Raw genomic sequence first — 13005 nt, 5'->3', positions numbered from 1 at the left:
GGGCGCAGCCGCTCGGGTTGTTTCCCGGACCCTTTTCCCGGTCGCTCTTCCCGAACTCCTCCCGGCGCCGAGCTGCGCACGCGCTCCCCCCCGCCCCCCGGCGCAATGGGCCGGCCCGGCCCCCCCCGCCCCGCCCGCACATGGGCCGGCCCGGCGGCGGCCCCGCCCCGCGCGGAGGGAGCCGCCATTGCGGGTTGTTTGTGCGGTCCGGCGGGCGCGGAGGGAGCGCGGGCCGAGGCGGCGCGGCGGCCGCGGACTCTTTGCCCGCCATGTCCACCCCGGCCCGGCGGCGGCTGATGCGCGACTTCAAGAGGTGAGCGGGGCACGGAACGGGGACCTGCCGCCGTCCTGCGCCTTCCTGCCGAGCGCGGGGCTGGCGCCGAGCCCCCCGGGGCAGGGGCGGCGCGGGGGCTCCCTCCCGGGGAGCGGGGGATCCCGCTGAGGGGAGCGGCGTCGGGCTGAGGGGAAGGGGGGGTCTCTCCGAGCGGAGCGGGGCTTTGTTCGTGCCGCCGAGCCCCGGCGCCGACGGCTGGGGGCGTGTGAGGATAAAAGTTGGAGCGGTGGCTGCGAACGAGGGCACCCCGGGAATGCCCCCGGGAATGCCCCGGCGGGGGGACGGGGCGTCGGGATGTCGCCGTGGGATCCCGGCGCGGGATCCCGGCGCTTCCAGGTGTCCGTGGACACCTCCCGCCCCCCCCCCCCCCCCAGCCAAACACCCCCAGTATCCAAAGGCTCCGGCTTTTGGGATAGCTCAGGCAGAATTTAGGAGCCTTCCAGGCTCGCAGTGTCTCCCTGAAAATTAATGCTTTTTTTGGGGTAGGCTCCTAAAAAAACGAAGCGCAAACAAGCCGAAGTGCCCTTTTGGTTTGTACGTAGCAAAAGCCAAAGTGCCCGTCGGTGTTTTTAAGCACATGCTGCCCTCTCTGAAGTTGCGTGAGGAATCTTTTGTGTAATGCATGCGAACTCCTAAAGGAGCAGTTATTAGTTGCACTCTTTTAAATGTTAATGGCCGAACCACTGACTCTGGAATAAATTGTTTCCAGTCTGACACGTAAACGCACTTAGAGAGCGTGGAGGAGGGTGGGGGTTCCTTTGTAGGATTTACAGTATGTCCTGGGGTTTCTCTGGGCTGGAGTTCCTCGGGAGTAGCTGGAGGTGAGTCAGCTTTGATAGTGTCTCTTTTTTTAGCATAGCGATGTTATCCCAGGCCCTGAAAATACATCAGTAAACAGTTGACGTGTATTGTAGTTGCACGTAAGGCTACAGCAGGAAAAGCCCAGTTTCTGAATTTCCAAGAAGTAGGAGGTTTTTTGGGACGTGGAGCCCTCCCCCGCTGTTGTGTGCGAGTGTTGGTGTTTGTTAAGAGGGTGTTTCTTGATTCCTGTTCAAATCAAAACAGGATATTCGGACTTTATTGTGTTTGGTTACACAGATGACACGAACCAGTGATTTTTTTCAGGCTGAGTGACTAAGTAATTTTTGAAGATTGCAATCAGATGTGGGTTTTATGCCTTTATAATCCTAGAATGACTGGTTTAATAATTTTGCTGTTAAGGCTGGAGAGAAAACTTTAAAGCTGTGGAAAAGTATAACGAAGTATACACAAAGCAAATAAAATTTATTTTTCATATATATGACACCCCAAAACTTATGTAACCTTTTCATGTCATTTTTTGTTTTACTCTGCCCTTTCCTAGTTATATATTTGTTTAGCCTCATGTTACTTGTACTTCATCACACTGAAACAGCACATCGTGTGCTGTGAACTCTGATTCACGTCATCAAATACAAACTGCTTTCAGACACTGTGATTGTCAGGAGCAGTGAAGAGAGAACAGTTCAGCAGATTTTGTAGCTCCTCTAATTTGTTTGACTAAACCAGAAGGGAAAAAAAACACAATCCAGTTTTATTTATTTATTTATTTATTTATTTATTTATTTATTTATTTTTACTGATAAAAAGGGATTACAAACACCACATTTTCCTGAGGTGTTTAAGACTTCCAGGTGCCATTTGCAGTCCTTGCCAGACCCTTTCTGCAGTTAGCCCCTGTGGCAGTAGGGTGCACATGTGCTTTAAAGTTGATTGAACCCCCCGAGCCGTGTTCCAGATGCATTTGTGAGGCCAGTGCTCAGGCACTGCTGCTGGCAGACAGCCCGGCTGTCACGGAGGAGAGAGTCCTGTTCCTCCTTTCCCTGACCAAAATAGTAGGTGGTTTATGCTGTTGATCCTGAGCTGTCTGAACTGCATGTGCTCGGAGAGCAGGGATGTAAACACGGGGTTCAGAGGGGCTCTGGGGCAGCACCACGGCTCAGCATCCATGGACACATGGGGTTTATCCCAGGTGAGGCAGTGCTGGTGCAGGAGCATTGCCTGGCTGTGCTTTTGTCAGCTCTCAGTAAATCTGCATTTGCACATCGACATTTAGTTAAAACTTGTCCCTTGGTCTGCAGAGCTTTTCGTGGCAGCTTGTTCATAAGTTACTGTGATGTGATCAAACCTCACGGTAAGACTCCAGAATTCCTTGTTAGGCAAAGGCAGTCACTGCATTTTCCTTATCCTTGCATAACTGGAGGTAGAACACTGAGGAGGTTTGATCAGACAAGTTGTTTGGGACTCACTGATTTGTGGTGTTCAGGGTCTCATGTGATGCTTAAGCAGAAACCCTGACACACAGAAGGCTGGGCAGAGGGGAGTATTTGAATCCTGTTCTTTGGCTGCAATACATTTTTCTGTCTGCTCCAAGTTTATGAGGCTTTCGGTAAGTAACACGCTTTAGGATTAAGGAACTAAAAATAGTTTTAAATGCTCCCGTGATTGCTGTAGAGATAAACACATTGTTGAACTGGTAGGAGGGGGCAGTGCACAGGTTTTCCCTTTGCTTCCCCCTTTGCTTCCCTTTGAAGCAGTCAGCTTGCCAGTCAAAATAGGCTTCTACCAAATTTAGCCACGTCGCATGCACGGATCTGAGAATGCAGGAAAAGCTCCACCGACAGTCCCTTGTGCTGAGTCCCAGCAAGTGTGTGCTCTGTGGGAGTGTCACTGCCTGGATCTGTGGGAGTGTCACTGCCTGGATCTCAGTGTGTTCTGTGTGTCAATGCCTGGATCTCGGCTCCTGGTTGTGGCTGCAGCTTTTTCTCCTCTTCGTGGTGGCAGCCAGCAGCAATTGCTCTTTCATAGTTCACTGTGCAGCACTGTAAATCCCAGCTGTCCATGGTGCTTTAAGTTGTTTTACAGTTAATCCTTTGTTCCCTGAACACTTAATCAGACCTGTTGGGCTCTTGGAGTGTCTCAGAGTAAAACATGAGAAAACTTTTATGTGCATTGCCTTGTAGGTTTGTCTTTCAGAGTATGGATAATCTGCATGTAATGCTTTGTGTATTCTCTGATTTGGAATGAGAAAATATTTACAAAATGTGGATGTTGCTGTTAAATTATACTTGCAGGTGAAAGTGTTTCATCTATATAAGACTTGTCGCTCTGTGTTTCTGATTTTTAGATTGCAAGAGGACCCTCCTGTGGGTGTCAGTGGTGCACCATCCGAGAATAATATAATGCAGTGGAATGCAGTTATATTTGGGTAAGAGTTTTTGGTCACTAGGAAATTCTATACCAGAGGGCTAAATATAATAATCTGGTGTTTGTTTTTACAATTATTCTTTTCTTTTCTGTACATAAAGTCAGCAAACTGAGAAGAATGAGTAAGGATGCTGTTGTGGTAATAATTCGTTTTCAGGATTAAAGCGGAATCCATAGGGAAGAAAAACTTTAAATTTTAAATTTGTTCAGCTTTCTATGTTGAATAAAGCCTGCATGTGGCTTAATGAAAGGGTTAGAGTGTGTAGGAGTCGGGTTATGAAAAAGCAGGACTCCTCTTTAAAGTACATAAGCGTCACATGTTCCAAGCCATTAAATCCAGATGTATTGACAGTGACTGGATTGATTCCCAGTGGGACGAGGTACAGGTTCTGTTGGGGAAGCTGCATATATCCTACAGAAGAGGAGCTGCCTTAGTATCCTTTCATAAAACTGCAGTATGCTTGCTAGTAATCTGCTCATTAATTCCAATCTGGTCACATAATGGCACACGTATTGCTTGGGATGATGATAAAGTAGATATCCCAAATAGCAGAGTGACTGTAGACAAGTGTCTTAGATACCACAAAGCTCTCAGAGATTGCTTTTGCATGCTTCTCTAAATATTTAGATTATTGCCTCTACCTGTATCTTGGAGAGGATGAAGAAGATATAAATTTGTTGAGTTAATTTGCTTGTGTGGAAGTAGGTAATGATCACTTTTAACTGGAGTTTCTTTTCAAAACCTTTCAGGCCAGAAGGGACACCTTTTGAAGATGGTAAGCCACTAACTTTTATATTCTTTGTCATTCTTATAAATATTGCCAGTATTAACATTGTTCTGCTCTGGAAAAATAATAGATGTTATCTGTATATAATTTGAAAGAAACCAAGCAAGTGAAGGTTTGTTGGCCATAAAAATATGCATCTTGATCTAAGCAGTGTCTCGTCACAGTGGCTGATGGTTAGTTAGGAAGCTGTGAAGTGATGCTGCCATCAAGCCTTGTTTGTACATGTGCACCAGAGCTTTTAGCAGGGGATGTTGGCCTAATGCTGCCAGATGTGTTTTCACATCTCCAGAGCTGAGCTCAACAAGACTCTGCTTTTGTTTCATCTTCCTGGCATGTTTGATTCATTGCTGTTCTCCTAATGAAGAACAGGTGAAAAACCTTGAATTGTTCTGAATATAGAACTCAATGAGGGCGAGGGAATCCCAAATTTGTACATAAACATGAAAGTTGGTGTGTAATGAACCTCCCTTAGGCATATGAGGAATAATGAGTTTAATAATTATAGTATTATTGCAGTAATTGGCAGCAGATGGGTTTTTCTCTGTGTTGGGTTGGAGGAGTTACAGTAAATTATTCACTGATCCATAATAAAGGTTTTCAGTGAATCAGTTATGAGCTCCAAAGACTGAGATTGCTGATTATGAAATTCCAGTGTTTTTTTGCTGGCACCACAGTGCCTTCTTAATGAAACGCCTTCAAGTCACCCAAGTCCACAGAACCAGCATGTTGGGTCACGGAAAAAGGGGAGGGCAGTGGGATAATGTTGGCTCTAGCTGCCTTTGCCATGCATACAGTGAGTCTCCAAGCTTCTACCCAGCTTCTGCTGCTGGGTTTATTACTCTTAAATTTCATTGTCACTCGAAATACATGAAAAGAAATCAGACTCAGTGTTGTTTGTTTATGTAATGGTGAGAAGAAATATTGATCATGGAACACATACATTAATTTCTTCTCTATGTTCCTGGAGATGTTCTTTTGTTGTTAGTTATCTGATTGTCCTTATCTTTGTTTGGACAGGTACTTTTAAACTAGTAATAGAATTCTCCGAAGAATATCCAAATAAACCTCCAACTGTTAGGTTTCTATCAAAAATGTTCCATCCAAATGGTGAGTGAATCATCTTTATTTAGCTGTAATACCCATTAAATATTATGGTGTGGTCATGTATTCTCCAAACCTCCAGAAATGCTTAACAGCTCTTCATCTCTCTTCATTGCCATCTCCTAAGTAGATGTCTAGGACAGCAACTGCTTGATGAAAAATTAAGAGTTATGATGCTATTAAGAAGCAGCTATCTGCCTCTTTCTAATCAATACGTACCCTCAGTAGCAAAGCCTGTGAGTATTTTCAGCAGCAGCTGCACTTAGGTTGGTTTCAAGAGGCAATTCTGGTTGCAGCTTCCTGCCCCTTTCCATTTAACAGCAGTTGTGTGTGTGCAGCCACATCGTGACTGCAGGGACCTGATGGAGCCAAATGTCATTTATTTCTGCTGGGCAAGATTTCAAGTCCCTGCTTTTGTCCTGTGCTCTGGACCAAGCTGGACTAGCACAGGGAGAACATGAGGGTGCTCAGTCCCAGAGGAGGCAGCTGACCTGAACTCGGTGATGAGGGCAGCACTGGGAGGGTGTGCACCGGGGTTCCTCCCCAGCACTTGATAGGTTTGGCTCAGTTATTCCTGCCTACATTCAGATTTTATTGAGAAAAACCCAAACCCTGCCTCTTGCCCCTCTGTAGCAACAATACCTCACGTCCTGTGCAGGCCAGTGCGTCTCTGCCAGGGGGGTTGTGCTTTGTTGGGTTTTATTGGCACAAACACCTGGAGCACAAGGGTGTAGGACTCAGTGGTGAGTCTCAGGTTCCCACAGGCTCCATTAATCCAGACAGAAGCAGGATTTCAGGCACACTTTCCCTTATTTTCTGTTGTCTGCCTTGGTGCATCTCATAGTGAGCACAGGGCATGTGAGAACAGGGCAGGAACTCCCCCACCCAGTGTGTGATGGCCTGAGTGGGTTCCAGTCCTGCAGTAAATGCCTTGCTGCTCCCTGGGAGGCCTCTCTGTGTGACAATATGGATCAGTCACACTGGAGGAGCAGCAAACCCAGCCTGCCCATTCCTGTGCTAATGCCAAAATCTTCAGACCTTCCTTCTTTGCCTCTTAAGCGTTCTGCTAATTTCAGTAATAAATCTCCAAAACACAACGTGTCAAGCTACAGAAGCTCGTGAGACATAACTGCTGTCCTCTTTCCTAAAGCATTAATTTATGCACAGAGTGCTTTGGAACAGTAACTCTGCCTTGAACAGTATGTAATGAACTATAAATGTGACAGGTTCTAAACGCTCTCTGTTGTGTTCGCAGTATATGCGGATGGCAGCATATGTTTAGATATTCTTCAGAACCGCTGGAGTCCAACATATGATGTTTCATCTATTTTAACTTCAATTCAGGTAACTTTGCATCTGTTTTACCAAACAATGATGTTGTTGTTTGTCTCTATTCCAGAATACCCAGCTCAGTGATGGGGATAAGCCAGGCATCTCTGTCGAGGGGAACTTCAAACCCCTGTGAGCTAAGCAGTAGCTTTTCAGATCAAATGAAGGCAGAGGTGCTGACCTACATAATTACTGATTCTGAGCTACAGAACTGCCATTATATATTTTTGGACAGGAAAGCAGTTGCTGATTTGGGTTCATTTTTAACTATTTTTAGTCAAGATAGGACATGAGCTGCAGAAATTTGCCTAGTGTTTCAAACACCAACCTTTATAACAAAGCTCTGCCCTTTGAAGCCCTCAAAGGACAATACTGCTGGAACCTACTACTTGGAATGAGTGAAAATGGCCTGGCACAGCAGAAAAGCACATTTCCTTTTCTCCTACATGATTATTTTTTTCTACAGTGGAGTTTTGTAGGAGACATCTTAAACCCCTCTTCAGTCCTGAATGACAATAGCAGTGTAATTATCAAATAGTCAATTAGCTTCATAGTGCTGACTGGCACAAAGGACCCTGTCCCTCTTAAGCTTGTGAACCTACAAGTGTGTGCAGCACTAATGCTTAAGCAGGGTGTAATTTGAGGTTCAGCAATGTAATTATGGGTGCCTAACCATGAGTTTAACCAGGTTTTATTCATCTGGCCCTTCTGAGTCATGTCTGCCCTGTGAAACACATTTGACTTGAAAGTTATAACTTGATTTTCCCTGATTTAAATGTGTTGGTTTGTCTCACATTATGTTTTCCCCTCTTTCCAGTCTCTGCTTGACGAACCCAATCCAAACAGTCCAGCAAACAGTCAGGCAGCACAGCTTTACCAGGAGAACAAACGTGAATATGAGAAAAGAGTTTCAGCTATTGTGGAACAAAGTTGGAATGATTCGTAACAGCTGCTGTGTTACTCTCCATCCTCATAATCCTTATGTACAATTTAACTCTCAGTAGAAAGGCTACCAGAAATTTCAAGTGCCACAGTTCTATGAATTTGCATAAAACCTCATTTGCAAACAAAATTAAGCCCTCCAGTTTAGGAAAGCTAAAAGCTTGTGTATCTCGATTAACGTCCTTTTTATTGCATGGTATGAACTAAGTTATTGCTACATAAATTTGTAATATATCCTGTTTGTATTTTTTTTCCAAGTGTATAATGTTGGTGTGGAGTTTTCATGACAGAATATACACATTTTGTAAATCTGTACTTTTTTCAAATATTGAATGCCTTATTTTTGAATTCTTTAGATTTTTAAATTGGAGAAAAGCACTTAAAGTTTTTATATATGAATATTTCATGTAAAACTGTTAAATACATAACCTTAGTGCAAGACATTCTGCTCTCACTCTGTATCTGTTTCCATTTTTAGTCCATTTTTCCTTCATCTATGCTGATGATGCCATGCACTTTACAAACAGGAAAGTTAATCCATGATGTAACTATCTCCACAGGATGTCTCTGCTTCTGCACCAGAGCTTGGCTTGATTCTGTGTGTCCTCAGTTGTATGAGGAAGAGTTTTGGTAGCTGCTAATGACAAATGGGGAAACAGATGTAACTATTTTGCTCAAAGTCCCACTTTAAACCAGCAGGGGAGTTGGAAACACCACCTGGATGAACGAGGCTTGGTGCTAATGTATTCTAATAACTTTTATTTTTCAGGGAGATTGTATTTTACCAAGTTGTAAAATGTTGTCATCTAAATCTGTCCTATATTCACACACTGTAATATAGTTTTGAATACCTTCCAGTAATTAAAGAGGTGTCCCATTAGTTTCCCTTGGGGGTGGGGAAAAAATTAATCACCAGCAGAAGAAAACATGCCTGCAGATTTAATGGAGTTATTCTTTGAGGCTTGGCTGTGCATTGCCTGGTCAGGTCTCGTGTCTGTATCACAGAGGTTCCACATACTCCTAAACTGCTGGTTTTAAAGAAGTTTGGCTTTGCTTTTGGAGGTGTTGATGTGGTGATAATTTCTTACTGTATTCTGTAAATCAGGCTGGATGACTACAGTAAAGAATTAGGCCATTTTTTTTTTCTTCCAGCAGCAAAATTGTAACCCCTTTGTCATAATTCCAACCAGCATTACATATGCATTAAAACCTCCAAATCCTATACCAAAATACAGCTCAGTGTTGCCTGGAAAGCAGTGGAAGTTTATTTCAGCTAGAAGAGAAAATGTTGTTTATTTGCAACAGTCATGACTAAAAGCCTCAATGCACTGGAACAGGAATATCAATTTACACCTCACACCTTGTGAAGTTCTGTGATTTTAAGGAGCAGCACTCTCAGGTTTAAACCCAGCACTCAGAGTATTGTCAAGGCTCTTAGCAGCTTGTGGAGTAAAACTGCTGTAGCTTAGACAGGAGTTAGTGTGCAAAGGCACAGTAACAGAAGCATCAGTGCTAAGCAACAACTGAACTACACTCCCATGAAGTCAGTTTGCTTTCCTTGAGTTGGTGAATTTATGTTTAAAAATTCTTCAGTCTGTGTCTGATTAACAGAAGCCACAGAGGATCCAATTTGCCTTTTGGCTGTGGTGGAGTTACAGTAACACTGGCAAAGAGTTGCTGCGTGGCCTGAAGCAGCATCAGGGCAGAGACTTTTTTTGTTCACAAACACAGTGGGGAAAAGCTTCCTGTTTCTAAGAATTAATCGAAGCTTTGAAGATTATTTTTTTAAATTTTGCCTCCTGTTTCAGTATTTTTGTTCCTCTGATGTGTGCACAAGGGTCATTAGTGTCCACATTAATTTGATTATTCGTGGACAGCCAGTTTGGCCTAGTTAGAGATTGATGATGCTCAGAACGTGTTTGTGTGTCTCTGGGATGGGGCAGTGGATTTCTGAGAAACATAATTGGAGCAGAAGGAGGTTTAATTAAGTGATCAAGCACTGCAAACTGCCTGAGCTGGGACCCACAATACGCAGGGACATGTGGGTGTCTGAAGGTTTAGGAGCATCCTCTGCTGAGGGCACAATTTGGAGCCTACACGTAGTAAAGTCTCAGTGGAAAATGTCCTGCTGACCCTCAGACAAAGGTGGTGATTGTGAATTCCTGTATTCCCAGTGTATGGTAGGGAGGGACATTCCCTTAATTCTCATGTTAACACTGTGTGATGGCTGTGGCAGCTGGATATGAACGTTGGGAGGGTGAGATTCCAGGTTGGATGATAACCCCTGGGTAGACAGCGGTATAGAGGAACCGGCATTTCTTGAGGTGGGATCCTGGAGCCCCTGGGGGCTGCACAGTGTCCCACAGAGCTGGGGGGGGGAATGACTGGTGACTTCTGTGAGCCTTCCACCAGCACATGAAAAATAATCACAGAGCATAGATCAAAATCTGCTAAAACTCCATAGAGAAACAATTTATTGCCAGGAGTCCCATGAAATTTAAGGACCCAAAGGTTCAAGTACATCAATTCACAAGAGCACAGTCACCTTCTTAAACAGTGCACTAGGATGCTTGATTTTTTAATTAATTAATTAGGAGATACACTAAGCTTGCTAGGACAGTGGGATTAATTAAGGAAGGATTGATGGGTACAGGGTGTGGGGTTTATAGCTTCTCACGGGGCTTTGGTTCCTTGATATTAAACAGCTCATGATCACTTCTTTTCCATGGGATTCCATATAAAGATTGAAAATCACCGTGGAGACATCTTTAAATTATTCACCCCAGAGTTTTTGTCCTGTATATCCAAGTCATTCACCTGATTTTACAGGTGGACAGACGGAGCCCTCCAGATCTGCAGGATTTTGGTGCCAGGAAGCCCCTGGCAGGGCTGTAGGTGCGAACCATTCCTGGGCATTGCCCACCCTGAGTTTCAGGTCCACCTTTGCCTTCAAGTTTCTCGTAGCAACATTATTCATAAAGAGGCATCAAACACTGCACTGCCTGTGCTGCTTTCTTCAGATCTCGGTTCCCTGAAGATGTCTCATCCAAATACAGTCCCAAGCCAAAACTACGGGACTTGGATCTTCACAAATGTGATTAACTTCAGCAGTGTGAGTCGTCCCATTGGGATTCTTCACCGTACTACAGATAAATGTGTGTAATTGCAGAATTGAGGCCTTAGGCTGTGAGAAGTGAAGAAATCACAGCTTGAGGTACTATATCTTCAGCTTCTTTGTGGGAGGTTTTGTATTAATAGTCAATTAATCCAATGTGTCAAACAAATAAAGCTTTAAATATTTAGAGATTAGGAGGTGCCTAATAAGAAATTCACAGGGAAAAAGGAAGATTCCCTGATCACTACAGCAGCACTGAGTAATTCAAAATAAAATAGGTAGGATAACATAGGTAAATGCTTCACATTTAACATGTCATGGTTCTGTAAGAATTTTTGATGTATATAAAAATGCACCAGGAGAGGAAGAGCCTTCTCATCCGGCCAGACTTCCCAACCTGTGTTTTTGTTTGAGCTTTTTTACTGTTTGTGGAAGCTGTCCCAGGCAAACACTATGCCTTTATTTGTTTAGAGTTGTTTTTTGGAAGAGGAAAGACGTGATCAGCAGGCAATCTGGTGTAATGTGTGAGTTGGCAAGGCAGGTTCCCCACCTCTCCTCTGGACGGGAATCTGTGGTGAGTGGCTGGTTGGACTGTGAGTGGGAAACAGGGACCAGACTGTGGGTGAGTGGGCAGCCCCAGCTCCAGCACTCTGTTTAATTTGTTATTTAAGTATCAGAACATTTATCTGGCCTTCTCTCCCTGATTTTGGTAATCTTTCTAATGGAGGAGCTTCAGGTGAGGACAGGATTCCTGTCCCGTGTCATCGCGGTGGCGATGGCTCACAGATCCTCCTCAGGGCACCCGACTTCCTTAGGAGGTGTAGTCTGTTATAAACCCTTGGATCCAGCCTTGGGCCATACAAACACCGTGCAGCCAGAGTGGTAAGTGATTTAGGAGGCATTCTTTTTATTTCAATTAAGTTTTGGGGATGAAACCAGTCCAAAACTGGGAGGCCAATGACGAACTGTGTATTACTGCACAAAAATGGACAGTTCTGTTAACACGAGTCTTCTTCAGAGTTAATATCTGGAAATCTCTTCATATCAAAAGAAGAGCGGTGAAAGAGGTGAAGGGGAAAGGAGCTAAATCTAAAAAAAAATAATTAAATATGTAGAATCCAAGAACAAAACCCATTAAAAACCCAATGCTGCTCTGCTGTTGCTGTGCATTCAAAGGATATGAGTCATTTTAGAAAAGAATGTATCTTGGATTATGGGTGTGTACACATAGGAGAGGGCTTTTTGAGCTATTCTAAAAACCTCAGTTAGATAGGAGTGTTTGAAAATAAATGGGATTTAGAGTTTGAGGGGGTTTTTTTTGCTTGCACCTTGAGTTCATCTCATGCCCAGCCACCATGAGCAGAGGACAAAAAAGAGAGAGAACTTTTTAGACCCTGTGATAATGACTGTAATTAGCATCACAAGCTATGGAAATTGCAATATTCCCTACAGGTTTCTTGTCACTATCCCATGTTTCTGCAGTGAAAATAAAGATTTTTTAGACAGGGTATCTTCTGTGTTTAGTGCTGTCCCACTAATGGTAACGTTCCAGCCTCCGTGACTGCGTGAATCCATTCTTAATGCTTGTGTCTGCTGTGGTCTGTGTGAAAGCTGTATCCTGCCAGAAAGCAAACATGCTCCTGTCAAACAGTGGACGTTGTTCAGCATCCAGAATGAAGCCTTTTTCTTTATGATGTGGTCAGGGCACGTAGCGTGGGATTTTCTGAGCTGGTGCAAATGTTACTAGAAGAAAGTGTGTTTTAAAATCCCAGTTTGTGAATGTTTTAATTGGAAGTTCAGTGGGGTCATAAAATGAATTATTTTTGCCCTTAAAGACGTGCCAGGGCCGGGTCAAACTACTGTATGAGGGCAGGGTTATGTCCTGATGGCACTGATGGAACTGAGACCTGGCTGCAGAGGCTGCCAGCACTGAAGGTGGGCAGATTTCCCTGCCCAAGCCTCCACCTGTAGCACAGGGTGTTAGACCTCAGCCCCTAGAACTGAAAAGATCTGGAGTTTCTTCCCTTGTTTTGCAGTTTGGGTCGTTAACTGCCGTGTCTGATGCATTTCTGAGCTGAATAATTCTGACAGCTGCCAATTTGGTACACATACCATGGGCTGAGCTGGGAGCCACCAGGCTGGGGAGGATT

The 13005-nt window shown here is 44.2% G+C and overlaps 1 protein-coding gene across 1 annotated transcript; it reads left to right on the top strand.

The window, feature by feature from the left end:
* Window positions 1–206: 206 nt before the first annotated feature.
* UBE2B (ubiquitin conjugating enzyme E2 B) lies at window positions 207–8801 on the top strand. Its single transcript, XM_017834622.1, has 6 exons — window positions 207–313; window positions 3501–3581; window positions 4331–4356; window positions 5386–5475; window positions 6725–6813; window positions 7616–8801. The coding sequence occupies exons 1-6, from the start codon at window positions 270–272 to the stop codon at window positions 7742–7744; spliced, it is 459 nt and encodes a 152-aa protein (XP_017690111.1). The 5' UTR covers window positions 207–269; the 3' UTR covers window positions 7745–8801.
* The last annotated feature ends 4204 nt before the right edge of the window (window positions 8802–13005 follow it).

This window comes from Lepidothrix coronata, unplaced genomic scaffold (assembly GCF_001604755.1).
Source record: "Lepidothrix coronata isolate B3197 unplaced genomic scaffold, Lepidothrix_coronata-1.0 Scaffold236, whole genome shotgun sequence".
Lineage (NCBI taxonomy): Eukaryota > Metazoa > Chordata > Aves > Passeriformes > Pipridae > Lepidothrix > Lepidothrix coronata.
Note: the sequence above shows the minus strand (reverse complement) of the source record. Positions and strands in the feature narration are given on the sequence as shown.